Below are 20413 nucleotides of genomic sequence, written 5' to 3' on the forward strand. Positions count from 1 at the left end.
TTCAATTTTTTTAATACTTATGATTAAAAACATTTAAAATATCAGTCCTTAAAATCACTTAAAAAAATTTAAAATCTGTGATTTAACAAAGAACAAAACAATTAACTTCAAATTAAACGTGCTCAAATCAACAAAACAAACGTGATAAAAGCAAAAACTGCTCACCAAAAAAAGAGTCAAATACATTGAAAATAACTGAAAATGCATTGAACAAATTAAAGAAACAATTAAAAAGGAAAAAATAAAAAACAAACAAAAAAGGTCCAATGCATTTTAAATTAAACCCAAAACGGTCAATGTATTTGACAACAAAATATAACAAAACTATTCCAAAACCCTAAACAATGTGATTTAAAAGTAACTAAATCTTTAAAAACAATTAAGATTCGTTTTTAAAATCTTTTCTAAAATCAATCATCCGTAAAATCTTTAAAAGATCTTGGACTCGGGAGGAAGGCAATCAAGAAACAAGGCTTAGAAATGATCCAGGAGAGAATGCAAGACTTCGCAATGAATCTAGGAAACAGGGGTTTTAGTACTGTGAAGGAGAGAGGGATTGAACAAGGTGAATGAAGGATTGACCAATGATAGGAGAGGAGGACAGAACAGGTGCACCTGGTAGGGAAGAATGTGGAAAGACTGGTTTGACTGGATAAAGGAAAGGAGAAGCACTAAACTAGTATTCGGGAGAGGGAGACCTCTGGTGGTGAACTAAGGTAGAAACAGGGGAGACCGTGACAGGGTTACTGGCTCATTCTTTTTAAGATGCTTTAACCTGGTTTTGCTGAAAGTTTCATTCAGTTATCTTTAATTTTAATGGAGATATGAGCTTTTTAAAGTGTTTTCGAACACAGTTTTTGTTCAACTTAAATGGTAAGTCAATGGAAGAAAATAGTAGAATTATCTGAATGTTAAGTGGCGATAATGTCCTTAATTGTGTGCTGAATTTATGAACATGTGATCACATTTATAACTGTGATGTTTTGACTGTATTTAGTGACTATTTAATTAACCAGCTTTATGTCTTTGTATGTTAAGATACCTGCATTTAAAATGAAGGGTCTTATTTAAATAAAGTTGATGATGAAATATGAATAATAATTTGAAAATCAATTTAAGTACAATCTTACAAAAAGTGATTTCCATTGCATTCTTTTTGAGATGGTATATTTAAAATTCTGCCATACACACACATACTACACACACAGAGCTAATAATTTAGCCATTGTTTTTAGTATCAGTGCTAGTGTGTGTGTTATTAGTATTGTTATTATTTATTATTCTTAGTAGTAGTATATGAAACACAATATCACTATTTACAGCAATAAACAAAGCAAATTGTTGTAACTATAAGAAATTAATGCAATATTGAAATCTTTTTTTCGAGGTGGGGCACCATCCCCAAATCTCGCCTAGGGCGGCAAAACTGACAGAGCCGGCCCTGCTCCAACACTACAGTGTTATTTTCTTGAATGGTGATATCATTTAAAATAAAATCTTTTTTAAATGTTCATGAATGTGCCTGAGCCCTAATGGAAAAATTACAGTTAAGTCCACCATAAAAGTACCTACGTGTACTGTAAATATGCACAGTATACTTCTAGTGTGACAATCTGTACTTGTTCCAAAAGGGAAAGCATGGCAGTGTTGGAAGGGGGGCTCAGGGCTGGTCAGCAGGATGGATAGCACAGCGCACTGTCTGTTCCTCAGAGCAGCTTCTCTCTTCACCAAATAAGAACATGTCTCTTTGGTAAAAACAATGGGATTGACAGGATTATCTTAACAATTGTGATGGAAGAAAGTTTTGGAGTCGGGAGTTCTAATCAGAATTTATTACGTGCACGGGAGGAACAGCGCAACAAACTTGTGAGGCGGGTGAAGAATGTAGCCATTGCAGTAACTGTGGACATACTGAAGCAGGGACATAGGTCAGGCACGTAGTTCAGTCGGGAGGCATCGGGTAGGTGGGCAGTGCCTGCTAGATCTGTGCCATGATGTCCAATCGTATAGGTGCTACAAGACAAGCCAGCGATAATATAGGATCTGTGGAAACATTGTCGGAGCTGAATAACCAAGATAAAGCATCTGCCTTGGTGTTTTTGGAACCTGGCTGGTAAGCGAAGGTAAAATTTAATCTCTTGAAGAATAGTGCCCATCGAGCCTGTCAGTTATTGAGCCTTTTTGTGGAACATATGTACTCCAGATTGCAGTGGTCTGTGAGAACAAGGAAATGGTGGTGAGCGCCCTCCAGTCAGTGTCGCCGCTCCTCCAACGCCAGTTTGATGGCCAGTAATTCTCGATTCCCGATGTCATAATTCCTCTTGGCAGTGGACAATATCCTAGAAAAAAAGGCACAAGGGAAGAGCTTTTGAGGTTGGCCATGGCGTTGTGACAACACTGCCCTGACACCAGATTCCGAAGCGTCAACCTCCGTGACAAAGTGAAGCGAGGGGTCTGAATGCTTTAATATGGGCGCTGTGGTGAAGAGGGTCTTCAGATGCATGAATATTGTCAATGTAAACAATGACAAAACTGTTCAGGTATTCACTCAGGACGTTATTAACAAAAGCTTGAAACACTGAGGGGGTATTGGCCAATCCGAAGGGCATAACAAGGTATTTGTCCACTGCTTGTCAAAAAGATGGTTTCCACTCATCCCCCTTACAGACTCTAATCAGGTTGCAGGCACTGTGAAGGTCCAGTTTGGTAAAAAAGCGTGCGCCCCAGACTTTTTCCAGCACAGCTGGCACCAGGGGAAGAGGGTATCTGTATTTAATGGTGATGTCGTTCAGACCCTGGTAATCAATGCAGGGTTGCAATCCTCCATTCTTCTTAGACACAAAGAAAAAACTGGCAGCAGCAGGAGAGGTGGATGGCCGAATGATTCCCAGTTCTAAGGCTTCCTGAATGTATTCGTCCATTGCTTTGGACTCTGGAATAGACAGGGGATTTACGTGTCCTCTGGGTGAGGCTGACCCTGGCAGCAATTCAATGGCACAGTCTCCTGGTCTTTGAGATGGTAAACAAGCCGCTGTGGATTTATTGAAGACTGCAGAGAGGTCTTTGTATTCAAAAAGACAGATGAAAGGCGAAGAAAGGAGAGGACTTTCAACATGTGTGGCTCCACACGGGATAGACAGGCATCTGGAAATGCAAGGTGATCCCCACTTGATGATTTCGCCTTTGGCCCAGGAAATGGTTGGATTGTGATGAGTTAACCAAGGGAGTCCCAAAATGACCTCTGGACTGGGGGAATCAATAACGAGAAGAGAGTTTTCCTCCTGATGAAGGATGCCGATTTGCATGGTGAGGGTCTTGGTTTGGTGAGAAACACGGCTGGAACATATTGGTTGATTGTTTACAGCCTTTACTTGGAGTGGAGGTATGCAGGGGATGAGGGGAATGCCCAGTTGCTCTATCGTTGTTCGGTGGAAGAAATTGCCGGCAGATCCAGAGTCAAGTAAAGCAGATACAGACACAGTGTTATTATCCCACCTGGGCTCGACACAAATCTCACTCTGAGCCATAGTAAAAAGTGGACACTGTCCTGTACTCACTGAGAAAGTGGAAGATGAGCTGGTACGAACAGGGCAAGTGTCTTGGAAATGTCCTTCATGGCCACAATACAAGCACAGACGTAGATTAACTCTCCTCTGACGTTCCGGGGTCGTCAGCTGAGTGTGCCCCAGTTGCATCGGCTCATCATGGTCTGGGCTGGACAGTGACGGTTGCGGGAACCTGGTGGACTGAAGAGGAAAGGTGGTAGTTGGACGTCTCCTTCTAGCCCGGAGATGATCCAGACAAACAGCCATTTGGATAATTCCCTTCTGAATCTGACCAGCAAGGCACTCTCATTCCACCCACTGCCTGCAGCCAAGGTACGAAAGTGGAGGGCATAATCGGCTGCCGAGGAGGTGCCCTGTCTGAGGGAAAACAGTTGTTCGTCCCCTCAGCCCTTCCCTCTGCCGGGTGGTTAAACATGTCCTAGAAATGGGACAGGAAGACCCTGAGGGAACACGTGACGGCACCTCACTGATTCCACACTGCAGATGCCCATTGCAAAGCTTTCCCAGTCAGGAGGGTGATGATGATCTCTAAAGTGTTGATTGTGTAAACTCTACCTTAGGGGGTTCCTAGGACAGACCACACAGAACAGGGTCCTGCATGGCTTGTCCCCATTGTACCCAAAATAATTGAGTATAATACTTTCCTGCCCCCTTGTCGTGTGCCCACGACCTGAATAAAAAAGAAGAAAGACTCATACTATAATTAGTACATTAATACATCCTTGGAATAGAGTCCATTCATTTTGTATTTAAACATTTGGTTGTGGCCTCCCTCCTATTGGAAGAGACAAAGTTAATGTCATTATTTATTTGTCTTTTTTCACAATATGATTTTACCTGAGGCCAATATTCCCAGTGCGCCCCTCCCTCCTGTCCATCCATAGACACTGTCTACAGTGGACAAGGATGGTGGGCTATTGGCTACGTGCACTGAGGCAGTGTGGGATAGGAGGAACCAAGGAGGGGAACAGGAATAGTGAAAAACATTTCCCTCGCTTCGGTCTGAGTCCTACAGCCAGAGAATGTCCTAACCAGTGAAATGATTGGAAAGACCATTTAATTTGATAAGCCATGTAATTTGGGTGGGGAACCTGTGGGATGAATGTGAGGGTTAGTTGTCATTGCTGGCTCCTGCCTGTGGAGACAGATACAAAAGGAGTTATAATGAAAGTCTTCTATTATAACATGATAGAAACATTTATAACATTTACAAAGTCAGTCACAAAGTTGCCCTCTCTCTCAACTCGTATGTATTTTTTCACAGACCTTGGAATTAATTCTTCATCCTCTTTCATTTCCAGAAAACCTGTGTTCTGAAAGCGGTAGCACTTTCCTTTCCCACAAAACAAATTCCTTCTTCAGCTACCCAAGCCTTCAACTTCCTCAAACCTTCAAATCTTCCCTATTCCTTGCTAAACAGTTATTTATCTAAGTAAGTTATTTATCAACATATGTCATACATATATCATACCATTTTACTATATGATTATTCTATTATATCTAATGATTCCCAAATCTAAAAAACCTTCACAGAGCAATTGCTGTTTCCTCGGATTGCTGTTTCTATATATGTCTCTGTATATATTGCTCTAATACATTTTATTCATATATTATTTATTTGTAACCCCTAGTTCCAATTATAATATATTTCCCTCTATTTTATTCTTCTTTTTCTTGCTTTTAAACCAACTCCTCTGATCAGATGGCTTGCCATTCCAATCCTGTTCATGATTCCATAACAGATAATCCACCACCGATTTGTCCTTCCCAGTTTGACATCGTGTCCCAGTCTTTCCTGTATTCTATCACCTGACTGCAAAATATGCAATCCACTTCATGCTACACGAGTAATACCTTTAACAATGACAGCTGTAATTGCCTTAACACCCAACTCGCAAACCCATATTACCCAAGTCACACTTTGTTAATATAATACGCATATTACATCAATACACTATGAACTGTAGTACTGCAAGGAAAACAAAAAACCTCACATTCCAGTGGCATTCGCTGGTCAGCTTGGGCACCTGCAATCACACTGCAGTCTCTGTATCCCAACTGCAGTGCCTAAACCGCACACTGCAGTGAATACAATAGCCACCATATGACCTCACCAATTCCCACAGGATTTTGGCGCCTAGGGCAAAAGCCCTGAAACCCGGGACCATTTAACTTGGAAACAAAGAAAATCTCTTGACTTATTCCACTCTTTATTCTTGATACCTGTACAGAACACTAATGTACAGGGTGCTATTGAAAATCCTAAACTCACCCTTTGTTTTGTTCTGTACTGGCACCAAAGTCTGGGACACCGAAGCCACCATCCTGTTTGTGATGCCAATTGAAGAGTCGCAGAAATCCAGAGAGAGATGCACCTCCAATCAAAAGGTTTTTATTACATATAGCTGCATGGAGGAGGTTCGAGAGACAATCTCAAGAACAGTCTTAGAGAAGTTACAAACTACAGGCACTTTTATGCAGACCAGACAGGAGAGAAAGATAACAGGCTCACATGTCTGTCCCATGATGAGCGGAAGCTCAGTTTCTACCTGATAACTGCTCAGGAAGACCTATATATGGCTAAACCGGGGAAAATTAATGCATACGTAATGTTTAATATAAGGGGGGTTTGTACAATGTATCCAGCCGAAATTGCTGGTGAAAACTGTTTCTTATCAGACCCTGTTCTTCTAGATATCAGGGTTGAACTATAGCACAATACAATAGCACAGTAAGACCGTGAGACAGTGACATTGTTCCCACAGACACACAGGGAAAGAAATGCGGTTCAACCGCAACAAACCCAAGTGTGGCAGAGTATTGTATCAAGAGTGAGTTCTGAAAGCCCCTTAAAACATCTGACACTATTTAACCCACGGGTGTGTGGTTATGTCTGTGTGTCATCTACATACTAGTGTTGGATTTCAGTAGAGGAGGATGGCAGAAACATAGGATTTAAACAGAGAAATTAAAATGTGTGTAGTGTGTGTAGTCAGACTCCTGCTTGGAGTCCCCGGGACACAGCTGAGTGTCTCATTCACACAGTCCCAAACAGAGCAACAGATCCACTGTGCCAGAAGACTGGTCCTCTGCCATGGGGGGTTGAATGCCCTATCAGGCCTAGAGAGGATGTCATGACTGTAACAGACTTGTTTCTGTACTGTGAGCCCTGTCACATGTGCGTGTGCAATAACACAGCTTTTCTTTTTCAAAAACACACCAGATTGCTCAACATGTGAGTCTGAGTTTGTGTCATATGGATAGAAAAAAAATAATCTGAAACTGTTTTAATTTGCTGTGTATTTAGTTAAATGACAATGTATTCCTAGCTAACCTGTTGTACAGCCTTTGTTTTTAGCAATAACAGTAAAGCAAGTGATCCTGTCTGTCTGTGTTGGTATGAGAGTTTCAGCAGTGCCAAATGTTGTGCTTTAAGTGACAGATTGAAATGGTCAGGCTGGTTTACAGCAGCAGTCCTTCACATTGTCATCATGGTGGGCTTGCTGTATTATTGAGGCACTGCATTGTTATCCTCTAATTTGAGCCAATTGTCCAGCTGTGTAGACAGAGGTTAAATGATGGCCTGTGTCCATGTGTGTTCACAGGGTCCCACTGGAGAGAGCAGAGTCACTGGTGCCCAGCTGTGTGTCCATGAGGAGTGAGAACTCAATGATTCACCCAATTAACTTCAGACAAGACCCCTTCCCCCCTGACCCAAGGTGAGGTTACAGTTTATATTGTACATCCATATGTACCAGTACTGAGAAATGGGAGTGTGTTCTGGGTGCCTCATGTTGCATTGTTGCTCATTATTTAGACATGACAATGTCAGTGGGTATTGTGTATGTGGCTTTGGGATCCGTGTAAAAGACTCAGAATAACAGTGTTGTCACTGATGATCCTGTGGCACTTTTTGAAAGAGTGGCCATCATGATGTTCTGACCATATCCCCTTTGAAGATTTGAAGAAAAATCACAATTACCAAAACAAAATGTCAGGTAACAAGTTCTCTGACAATCTGGACATCTTGTCTAACAGAACACATACAGGCTTGTCTAAAATAATGGTTGTTAGATCCTTAGAATACCTCAATCAAATGAGTCATGCTTTATTTTTTAGTACAAATGTGATTCCACTCATTTGTCTTTTAAGCCTGCCCAGATCCTGGAGAATAGCAAAGTCCAAGTTCTTTTTTAAGTCCTCATATCCATTCTACACTATAGGTAATCACAGAATATTGCCACATGTATTTTCAGTTGGAAGAAGGTCATTGCTGTAAATAAATTCAATAGATGGCTTAGTGTTCCATCCTAGAGTCGGAGGATACTCTGTTCCTGTTGCAAAAACCAGGATTTCTTCTAGTGAACTCCAGTTTCCCTTTCTGCAATAAAAACAAAAACATTTTTAAAGATATTAAGTGACTGTGATTCAAAACATTATTCCAAAAGATGAACATTGACAGACTGGAGAGACATTTACCTTGATTACAGTGAATATCAGTGCAATATTTTCTGTAAACATTATATACACCGATCAGCCATAACATTATTACCACCTGCCTAATATTGTGTAGGTCCCCCTTTTGCTGCCAAAACAGCCCTGAGCCATCGAGGCATGGACTCCACTAGACCTCTGAAGGTGTGCTGTGGTATCTGACACCAAGACGTTAGCAGCAGATCCTTTAAGTCTTGTAAGTTGCGAGGTGGGGCCTCCATGGATCGGACTTGTTTGTCCAGCACATCCCACAGATGCTCGATTGGATTGAGATCTGGGGAATTTGGAGGTCAAGTCAACACCTTGAACTCGTGATTCATCAGACCAGGCCACCTTCCCCCATTGCTCCGTGGTCCAGTTCTGATGCTCGCGTGCCCATTGTTGGCGCTTTCAGCAGTGGACAGGGGTCAGCATGGGCACCCTGACTGGTCTGCGGCTACGCAGCCCCAAACGCAACAAACTGCGATGCACTGTGTGTTCTGTCACCTTTCTATCAGAACCAGCATTAACTTTTTCAGAAATTTGAGCTACAGTAGCTCGTCTGTTGGATCAGACCACACGGGCCAGCATTCGCTCCCCACATGCACCAGTGAGCCTTGGCCACCCTTGGCCGCCCATGACCCTGTTCACCGCTTTTCCTTCCTTGGACCACTTTTGACAGGTACAGACCACTGCAGACCAGGAACACCCGACAAGAGCTGCAGTTTTGGAGATGCTCTGACCCATACATACACTCACCTAAAGGATTATTAGGAACACCTGTTCAATTTCTCATTAATGCAATTATCTAACCAACCAATCACATGGCAGTTGCTTCAATGTATTTAGGGGTGTGGTCCTGGTCAAGACAATCTCCTGAACTCCAAACTGAATGTCTGAATGGGAAAGAAAGGTGATTTAAGCAATTTTGAGCGTGGCATGGTTGTTGGTGCCAGACGGACCGGTCTGAGTATTTCACAGTCTGCTCAGTTACTGGGATTTTCACGCACAACCATTTCTAGGGTTTACAAAGAATGGTGTGAAAAGGGAAAAACATCCAGTATGCGGCAGTCCTGTGGGCGAAAATGCCTTGTTGATGCTAGAGGTCAGAGGAGAATGGGCCGACTGATTCAAGCTGATAGAAGAGGAACTTTGACTGAAATAACCACTCATTACAACCGAGGTATGCAGCAAAGCATTTGTGAAGCCACAACACGTATAACCTTGAGGCGGATGGGCTACAACAGCAGAAGACCCCACCGGGTACCACTCATCTCCACTACAAATAGGAAAACGAGGCTACAATTTGCACAAGCTCACCAAAATTGGACAGTTGAAGACTGGAAAAATGTTGCCTGGTCTGATGAGTCTCGATTTCTGTTGAGACATTCAGATGGTAGAGTCAGAATTTGGCGTAAACAGAATGAGAACATGGATCCATCATGCCTTGTTACCACTGTGCAGGCTGGTGGTGGTGGTGTAATGGTGTGGGGGATGTTTTCTTGGCACACTTTAGGCCCCTTAGTGCCAATTGTGCATCGTTTAAATGCCACGGCCTAGCTGAGCATTGTTTCTGACCATGTCCATCCCTTTATGACCACCATGTACCCATCCTCTGATGGCTACTTCCAGCAGGATAATGCACCATGTCACAAAGGTCGAATCATTTCAAATTGGTTTCTTGAACATGACAATGAGTTCACTGTATTAAACTGGCCCCCACAGTCACCAGATCTCAACCCAATAGAGCATCTTTGGGATGTGGTGGCACGGGAGCTTTGTGCCCTGGATGTGCATCCCACAAATCTCCATCAACTGCAAGATGCTATCCTATCAATATGGGCCAACATTTCTAAAGAATGCTTTCAGCACCTTGTTGAATCAATGCCACATAGAATTAAGGCAGTTCTGAAGGCGAAAGGGGGTCAAACACAGTATTAGTATGGTGTTCCTAATAATCCTTTAGGTGAGTGTATGTTCATTATTAGAAAGTGTCAACAAATATACACTGATCAGCCATAACATTATGACCACTGACAGGTGAAGTGAATAACGCTGATAATCTCGTTATCATGGCACCTGTCAGTGGGTGGGATATATTAGGCAGCAAGTGAACATTTTGTCCTCAAAGTTGATGTGTTAGAAGCAGGAAAAATGGGCAAGCGTAAGGATCTGAACGACTTTGACAAGGGCCAAATTGTGATGGCTAGACGACTGGGTCAGAGGATCTCCAAAACTGCAGCTGTTTAAAAAAATGTTCAGGTATATATTACATATGTAAATGTAAAAACTAATTTATTCAGATCCACAATGTGTCACCTCTCCTGTTTGACATTCCCTTGTTATACTTCCCCCTGTATCCACTAGATGTCACCTTTGCTCCTTTTCTCTAGTATTACCTGTCAATTATTGAATTATTGCTTCTCCCCACCTGCACTAATCACCTCACCTGACCCTTGTTTCCCTGCCCTACATCCTCTCTATATAATCCCTTCACATCCTCCATTTCTGGCAAAGTGTTGTTTATGCTCCCATATCAATTCCAAGCTTTTTGTCTTTGTTGCCTTTATATTACCGACCTTTGCTACTCCTTCACGACTCCCGATTACCTTCTCTGCATTGTTTGCCTGATCCCAGACCTCTCGCCTGCCTCTTTGGCCAAGCCTCTCGGATTTCACTTTGACACTATTGTTTACCGGCCACTGACTTCTGATCTGTCCTCGGATTCCCCTCGCTCTGCATCTGGGTCCCCTACAGAGGGTTTTTCCTGCATAGAGGAATTTTTGGCGCCCCCCAGAGAGGTTTTAGCAAGCGCCAAAGGAAAATCACCAACGCGAAAATTATAAGAATTGAAAAGAAAATAGCATTCCATGTCCTGTTACCCGAATCCTGTCCCTCATTGGCCAGCGGATCTGTCATTGTCCTACAGGGCAAGGCTGTAGCTTTCCAGTGATTCCAGACACGCCCATATCCGAGCAGTTAGGCTGTGCTCAGCTGTGTGTTTGTGTGAGAGCTCACAGAGCGCACATAGGGAAGACAGAATAGATGCGAATCACAGACCGAGCAGAAAGACGCGATTCAGCAAGAAAAACAAATGCAAAGTAGAAAAATGGAATCTAACACAAAAAATAAAACGCCTTACCCTTCGAAAACAAATCACAGATGCTGAGTCTGACAGTGCTAGAATAAAACGTCATGGCAGCATGCTGGCTGGGATGAGTTACTGCATCACAATAGCCAGGAGCTCTTGTAAAGAATAGCCTGTGTCTATGTAATGCCTGAAGTGACAATATTTAAAAGCCAGATGTTTGGAATCCCTGTTTATTATAATTTTTTACTTGTATATAGTTATTCTGGCTGTTGGTAGTCTAATATACTACCATGGCCTTGTCAGATCCTTTTATTTAGTTAATGAAAAGAGGAGGGTGAAATGCTCTGAAGCAGGATCCCAACCCCACACCCCAGACCCCTCTCACTCAAACTCACTCCCCTCCCCCCTTCCAATGTTGGAATACATTATTTTTTTTTAAACAGGTTTGTTAATGGGGTTTCATTTAATCAAGCATGATAGACATTTTTGATTATCAAATGGTCAGAAATAACAAGAAAATGCATAGATTTCTGTCATAAGGTAACTCATTGCCTTTACTGTACGTGGACCGATCATGCTTACTGTCGTGCATAGTCACCCCCCAAAGGCCTATTCTGAGCCAGGAAAAACCCTGCTACCTACGGTAGCCTCCACATTACACAATGTGATTCAGATATCAAACAAAGCACATGTTCCTTATTTGCAGCCCCTCCACTTGAATACAACTTAGAGTCACTATTTAAACATTAAAGAGAACACATTGAAAAGAAACAAAAAATAATTATAATAATACAATATGTATACAAATATATACAATGATGAGGCCTGCAGAACAGCATTCTTTTGAGCATATCTGCCTCTCGCAAATCAGTTCATTATTTATTTTGAGCTGAACTTTTGTCTTTGAGCACTTTTAATAATTATCCTGTAACTACATCTGTGTTTCTGACTGCCCTCCTCCTTGGAGCTTGTTTCAGCTTGTTTCAGCTCATTTGCACTTATTGTGTTTTCTGTTCATTACACTTATGTTGTAAGTCGCCCTGGATAAGGGCGTCTAGAAATAAAAATAATAAAAATAACACTTTAAAAAACACTTTGTGAAATCTGTAAGTTGCCCTGGATAAGGGCATCTGCTAATAAATAAATAGATATATAGATATAGATCCCGCTGCCCCCTGTAGTCGCCTCACAGACCACAGGGTGGGAACTGCTGATCCAGACCCTCAGAACCAGCTTCTGTAGAAAGTCATAGCACTTGGATTTAAAGTTATTTTTCTGTAATAAATTATATTCTAAAATAATAACTTAGACGATTTATTTAACAGCTGGTTATGTGTTATGAAGTGGAAACAAAATACAAATCATCATGCAGTGAAATGCAGAACTGTCATCACTAATAATTCCATGCAGACAGTGAAGTTGCATGGGAATAATACAGTAATACTGACAATAATAATAATAATAATACTGACAAATGACTGACTGACCTGATCTCTTCAATTCTCTCAGCGCATTTACACAACGGTGGCTGGAGAGCAGTGATGTGGAAACGCCGGCTCACAGCTACGCCAGGCCTGGACACGTGACCTGTGATCTGTGCACTGGGAGGAAGAGCAGAGCTGTGAAATCCTGTCTGACCTGCGCTGCCTCCTACTGTGAGACACACGTGCGGCAGCACTACACAGCGCCAGCCCTGCAGACACACAGACTGGAGGACACGACTGGACACCTGGAGCGCAGACTGTGCCAGCAGCACCGCAGAGCTCTGGAGGTGTTCTGTCACACTGACCAGAGCTGGATTTGTCTCCTGTGTGCAGTGCAGGAGCACAGGAGCCATATTATTGATGTGGATCAGGTAGGCAGCTCCAGTCACTCACCTGCAATAGGACATCAAAACTCCTCTATATATGTAGTGTTTTTGTGTGACTGACATTGTAATTCTGCTGGTTTGGAGCTTCTCTCTGACTGCCATTGCAGGGTTTATTAAGGTGAGACTTTTTGTTCAGCTGGTTGAACTCAGTTCTTCAGTTGACAGAACTCAAATGCAAACTTGATACCCAAGTATTGTGTTTTTAGTTTGAGAACAAGCATTATTCTTCTATTAGTTTGTTTTGTTAGTTAGATCATGAAAAAATATATAAATAAATAATTGTAGCGTAAGGTACACTTAAAGAAGTGAATTTATAGTATCACCTTATCACGAATCCTGGAATCTTGTAGAACTCAATTTCTGTAATAATTGGACGCAGACACCAATTCCAAAGATATAAATTGTCAAATTTATTCAAAAACAAAGACTAAATGTAGCACTACACTAATTATACAAAAGGGAAAAATGAATTAAAATTCAACTCTAGATTAACAAATCAAAGATAAATCACTTCCGTGACCAAAATCAAGGGAACGCATATGATATCACACAAACCATTAAACAAAAAAGGTTATAAACACATTGACTACAATACCGGTTAGTAAGATGAAGGTGAGACTCTCATTAGTATTGTTAGTCGGACATTAAATAACTACGCAGGTTAGTATTTATGTCAGGTAACTTCTTGTTATATATATATCAGTCTCATTTACGTTTAGGTGCCGAGAAAGATCTTATTATTACTTGTTACCACAATTTCCCTTAACTGATTATTATTCAATGATTAAGGATAGGCAGGGTCACCTATAATCTAGTGTCTATTAACGTGTGTCAATTTCAGACTAAACAGTTAAACAGGAATGAGAAGATATTTCTCGGTGTTGACAGGTTTTATTCCTAAAATTGTCAAACAAAACAGTTTAATGCAGCACACATTTATATTTAAGCAAAACTAAATGATATTACACATTCTAGAGTTATTCTTTATTATTAATAAAGTCCTTTAAAAGAATTCTTCGTATGGCTCAATCTCCTTCTCCCAGTTTAACTCTTCTGTTGCCGGCAAAGACTTAGTTGGTTTCTGGTTCCGGTTCGGGCAACAGAGCTACAGGTTGAGCTGCGGCAGCGAGTTACTGGTTCAGGTGAGAGAGCGAGAGAGAGATGCCATGCGCTACCCTTTATACGTCCTGTCAGATCAATAGATGATTGGTTCTTGAGTTTGTGAGATTGGATTTCGGTTTCAGCCCCCAGTGTCCTATTGGAGGGGGGCTTGATTTATTACTGATGTCAATCCATGCCATCTTTTGGAAATGCCAGTTGGCCCGGGTTCGTAGTTCTCTGTTGGGATTTCGGCTCTCATCCATTTCAAAGATTTTTTATTACCTACAGGCCCTCTTCCGCAGACATCTCACAGCAGGGATTCCAAGCTATTTGGCCCATTCTTGGTGCCATCCTCCCAAGACTGTGACCAGTTCACACGTTGATGATCCAAGGAAATCTGATAACTTTGGGGGGATAGGTCTTCTTTAGATCAGTGCTTCAGCTCAGAGCTATGAATGCTCTTATCAAAATACACCCCACACTTAATGCTACATCATACATTTTCTATAAATATGCAATTTATCAACACATACAGTTATCCCTCAAGATACGCGAGAGTCGCATTCCTTGGAAACATTGTGTAGCAAGAATAGTACAACTCGTGGAGTAGGGCTCTAGACTAACTTTTTTCACTGGTGGCGCTGGTGCTGCTAACATTTTCAGTTGGTAGCACCAGCACATGATTTGTCGCACCAAGGGCAGGACCAGGGCAGGACCAGGGCAGGGGGGGCGGGCCACAACAATATATTTTTGAAGCAAAATTATGACGCTTTAGGGGACGGACTAGCTTCACTATCAAGCAGCTGAATAAGTGGCACACCTGGCAAACTCTGCGTTGGCATCTCGTCAGCACCAGTCCCACCCCCCACCCCCCCTTCGGCACTTTGTCAACACTGTGCCACCCCAGAATAACTACTGGACCCCTCCCACCCCATTTCAAATTTTCTGGCAAGCCGGTAATATGTTACAGAACAGCAGCATCATTATTTCAAGGAATTACACATTATAATAAATGAATACGAATCACAACCTTCAGCATGTCCACATACCGGCAGAAAGTATTGAGTGAAAAATAAATACTTTTTAAATTCCATGCTTGAAGCAATTCCACACACTGAAGCATCACTGAAAACTTCTGCCCCCTGCCCAACCCAAATTACATTTTGTAAATACTTTGTAATGGACAGATTATGTTGTTTTGTTTTGTTGGGGTTAGATGAAGACTTCATTTCAGAGCCTTTGTTTTGTGCTTTTGTTTTGCTTTGTGCTGATTTAAACGTGGCCCCTGATAAGGAATCGGTGTCTCTCTCTTGCTTGTGGTTGTTCTACCGGTATGTTCATTGCTGTGTGAGTCTGAAAAAGCTTATTCTATGAATCTGTCTTTCTAGTAATTTAATTATCAATCAATTAATAAATCAATATATATTTGTAAAAATTGTACTGATCATTTAAATACATATAAGCACAGTTATTATATTTTACACTTATATGCTTGTAGACTGAATACTAAATTTCAAAAATGTTGGAACTTCGAGAGAAGTTAAGTGCCTGAACATGACTTTATTCTCTCGATCATGACAACATGAGACACATTTGACATTTGAGCGTCCACTCTATGCTACCTATTCATTTGATCCAGATCAGAAATGGCAGTGTAAACGCACCTAATATCAAGGCTCTTTAATGCGAAATTCAAGCAGAAGCCAGAGGCGAAGATGTTACTTCAAATTCAGAGTGGACTGGCTTGGCAAGCGCTCCAGGTGTCTCCCCAGAAACCCAAGCTACACATGACTGCGTTTGTGGTCTGCGCAGCTTGGGCAAAGAGAGACCGAATGTATGGTGACGCTTCACTTTCTTGATTGCTCTTGGATGCTTTGAAACAATTTTAATGTTTTGGAGTTACACATTTCTGAGAAGACAGTGAGAGAAATACTTTGTAATTTTGAAATAATTTAAAATCTATTAAATTTAAATTATTGGTGCACTTTGTGTTTGGTTCTTGTATTTGTGACTCTTTGGTGCCCTATATTTTTCTTTATTTCTGTGTTGTGTAATTAAATTAGTCATACATTAAAGGAGTTGAAATGTTTTAGTAAAACCTACTTAATCATCTTAACTCCTTGCATTTATTTTTCAGATTTATGTATGCATTTTAAATTAAACAAAATGAGAAGGTTGTCCCAGTAAACATATTTCTCGTTTAATTTTAGATTTATTTCAAGTCTTTAAAATAATATCTTGCCAGCTCCCTGTGCCCTGGAATGGACTCATGTAAACATTGAGAACAAACATGTGGTTGCCTATGTTGGAATCTCACTTCTCATGATTTATAATAATCCCTTATATAACACTCGCTGCCTAACAGAGGTCGCCCCTGCCATTTCCCGGTCTCTCCTCCTCATTATTGAATGATCAGTCCCTATCTCTCAGTTCTCACTGCACCTGTTCCTCGTTCCCCACTCATCAGCCCCTTGTATTTATAGCCCTTTGTTTCCAACCATCATGCAAAGTCATTGTTTGCTTTAGTGCTATATTTCTGAGCGTGTTATTTCTTGTTAGCCTCTTCATGTATCGGACCTCTGACTTTCCGTTTCTACCTACTATCCTTGATTCTCCTGTCTTAGTCTGTTTGCCTGATCCCAGATCCTATGCCTATTTCCCCGACAACGCCTTTGGATTGCTCACACACCTGTTTGCCGACCCTTGACCTTCTGTCCCACTTCGGTTTTCACCTTTTCCCCGCACTTGGGTCCTATCCTCCCCAAGTGTGTTTAACCATGACAGATGTGACACCTTATTCTAAAGCAGGGGTTCTCAAACTCTTACGACTCACGACTCAATTTTCAAACATGAAAACTGTTGCGACGCCAACACTATATGTATTAGCTATTTGCCGACAATAGTCCAGTCCAGGGTGGGGGGGTAGGCGCGGGCAAATTGTGGTCCGGGAAGGCAGATGCACAAATGAAGTGTGGTCCGGGGGAGGGGAGTGCTGGCGAGGTGCGGTCATTTGTTTCATGTCAGGTGACCCCATGTTTGAGAAGTGATCTAAAGTGATTTTTTATAAAACATGGGATTTGAGATGGTATAAAGACCCACCCCCACCCAGGCTGTCAGTTTATCAGATGATCTACAGAAATGAGCATAAACTATGCTCACGTAAGTTTATCAGTGATACAATCTTCAAAGATACTATCCCAGTTTATTTAATGCATAAATTTAATGAGATTATAAATATAAACTGTGTAATTTTACTTAAGTACCACTGTTGTACTGTTTTGCTGTTAGCCCTCTTGAATCATTAATAGTAGACCCTGTCTCTGCTGTCTCTGTCCAGGCTGTGAGGAAAGCTGTGACTGTGCTGTCAGATCATCCTGAGGATTTCCACCCAGCAGGATTCCTGAACACAGAGATGCCCAGAACAGGTGAGCGTCTCAGAGATCCTCCAGCTTTGTTCCTGTAGTGAACTGAATTAACTGATTCAGGTCATGCAGTGTGTGGTCTGGTTCAGTAGACTTAATAGCTGTAGTTCCATCTTTATCTATTTATTTTTTTGTTTAGTATTTTTGTTTTCTTTTAAACCAATATGTTAATTGATACTTCTAGTTTGGATTTTCAGTTTCACCGTTTGTGTTAATTGAGTAGCTACAGTGAGGGAAAAAAGTATTTGATCCTCTGCTGATTTTGTACGTTTACCCACTGACAAAGAAATGATCAGTCTATAATTTTAATGGTAGGTGTATTTTAACAGTGAGAGACAGAATAACAACAAAAAAATCCAGTAAAACGCATTTAAAAAAAGTTATAAATTGATTTGCATGTTAATGAGGGAAATAAGTATTTGACCCCTTCGACTTAGTACTTGGTGGCAAAACCCTTGTTGGCAATCACAGAGGTCAAACGTTTCTTGTAGTTGGCCACCAGGTTTGCACACATCTCAGGAGGGATTTTGTCCCACTCCTCTTTGCAGATACTCATAAAGTCATAAAGGTTTCGAGGCTGACGTTTGGCAACTCGAACCTTCAGCTCCCTCCACAGATTTTCTATGGGATTAAGGTCTGGAGACTGGCTAGGCCACTCCAGGACCTTAATGTGCTTCTTCTTGAGCCACTCCTTTGTTGCCTTGGCTGTGTGTTTTGGGTCATTGTCATGCTGGAATACCCATCCACGACCCATTTTCAATGCCCTGGCTGAGGGAAGGAGGTTCTCACCCAAGATTTGACGGTACATGGCCCCGTCCATCATCCCTTTGATGCGGTGCAGTTGTCCTGTCCCCTTAGCAGAAAAACACCCCCAAAGCATAATGTTTCCACCTCCATGTTTGACGGTGGGGATGGTGTTCTTGGGGTCATTCCTAATCCTCCAAACACAGCGAGTTGAGTTGATGCCAATGAGCTCGATTTTGATCTCATCTGACCACAACACTTTCAACCAGTTCTCCTCTGAATCATTCAGATGTTCACTGGCAAACTGTACATGTGCTTTCTTGAGCAGGGGGACCTTGCGGGCGCTGCAGGATTTCAGTCCTTCACGGCGTAGTGTGTTACCAATTGTTTTCTTGGTGACTATGGTCCCAGCTGCCTTGAGATCATTAACAAGATCCTCCCGTGTAGTTCTGGATTGATTCCTCACCGTTCTCATGATCATTGAAACTCCACGAGGTGAGATCTTGCATGGAGCCCCAGACCAAGGGAGACTGACAGTTATTTTGTGTTTCTTCCATTTGCGAATAATCACACCAACTGTTGTCACCTTCTCACCAAGCTGCTTGGCGATGGTCTTGTAGCCCATTCCAGCCTTGTGTAGGTCTACAATCTTGTCCCTGACATCCTTGGACAGCTCTTTGGTCTTGGCCATGGTGGAGAGTTTGGAATCTGATTGATTGATTGCTTCTGTGGACAGGTGTCTTTTATACAGGTAACGATCTGAGATTAGGAGCACTCCCTTTAAGAGAGTGCTCCTAATCTCAGCTCATTATATGTATAAAAGACACCTGGGAGCCAGAAATCTTGCTGATTGATAGGGGATCAAATACTTATTTCCCTAATTAACAAGCAAATCAATTTATAACTTTTTAATGTGTTTATATAAATGCGTTTTTCTGGATTTTTTTGTTGTTATTGTGTCTCTCACTGTTAAAATACACCTACCATTAAAATTATAGACTGATCATTTCTTTGTCAGTGAGCAAATGTACAAAATCAGCAGGGGATCAAATACTTTTTCCCTCAGTGTAATAACCAGCTAACAACATAGTGTAGTGATTGAAATACCACAAAGTGTCATATACAAAATGAAGGGACACTCTGCCGCTTAGTACCTTTCCAGATTAATCACTTTTGATCCAGGGCTTGTGGAAAAGGACATTTCCCTAAAATGCGATGGTGCTCCAGAAATTCCTGAAAATACCTGTCTGATTGTGATGTAAGTTAAGGGACTAGTGCACCTGAAACAGTGGTTTGAAAGTGCTACATTTAGAATCCACCAAATGTAATAAAATTGAGGAATGAATGAATGCATACCAAGCACAGACATCACGATAAAGAAACTGTTTAAGCCTTCAGTGAAGCTGCTGAAAGACTGACTGATTACTAGAATCTGGATCATTACAAAAACATGTTTTATTGATCCAGATCACAAGATTCTGAAGGCAATAAAAAGTTAACTTTATAATCCTTTAATTGCTGAATCTTCATCTTCGCTGTTGCCAAATTATTTGTCGTCACAGAAGCCAACTCACACATCAGCATGTATATCATCCTCATCAGCTTTCATAATTATAAATATCAATACAATAGTATCATTAGTTTGAAACTAGATACATATATTGAATAAATAAAATGAGTTAGGATAATGCTAGTTAGCTGTTATACCAACATAGCCACGATAGCATAGGGTGAATGCCAGTAACGTTTCTTTAGCATTTTTGCTTCCTCCACACATAAGCCAAACTTTCCTTTTAGGGCAAATTTTTGGGAATACATTTCTCAGCTTATAAGCAATTATATACGGTACAATTTAAAAATGTCCAAAGCTATAATTTTAATATAATTTATTCAATTTAAAGTTTAACCCACAGTAAACAACACAGAATTGTAATTATATGTATGCACAGACAAGTTAGATTTTGCCGGTATTACTTGCCTATCTATTAAATGTCTAAACAATACAGACAGGTTTTCTGTTCATGTGGGCTATAGTATCAAAGTATTTTTAGGTATTTGATGTTGCAGAATACAGACTCCTGTTGAAATTTGGGTTCAGAGTTATCCAAAGCACTTTATTATTCTAGCAATTGCAGGGAGATGAATC

The 20413-nt window shown here is 41.2% G+C and overlaps 1 protein-coding gene across 1 annotated transcript in view; it reads left to right on the top strand.

Annotated features, from left to right (window-relative positions):
- Positions 1-20413, top strand: part of LOC136714162 (NACHT, LRR and PYD domains-containing protein 3) — a 73294-nt gene that overhangs the window by 13149 nt on the left and 39732 nt on the right. The window contains exons 4-6 of the mRNA XM_066691487.1: positions 7172-7285; positions 12640-12985; positions 17439-17526. Coding sequence (XP_066547584.1) covers positions 7172-7285; positions 12640-12985; positions 17439-17526 — 548 coding nt within the window. The remainder of the gene's footprint in view (positions 1-7171; positions 7286-12639; positions 12986-17438; positions 17527-20413) is intronic.

Source organism: Amia ocellicauda, chromosome 18 (assembly GCF_036373705.1).
Source record: "Amia ocellicauda isolate fAmiCal2 chromosome 18, fAmiCal2.hap1, whole genome shotgun sequence".
Lineage (NCBI taxonomy): Eukaryota > Metazoa > Chordata > Actinopteri > Amiiformes > Amiidae > Amia > Amia ocellicauda.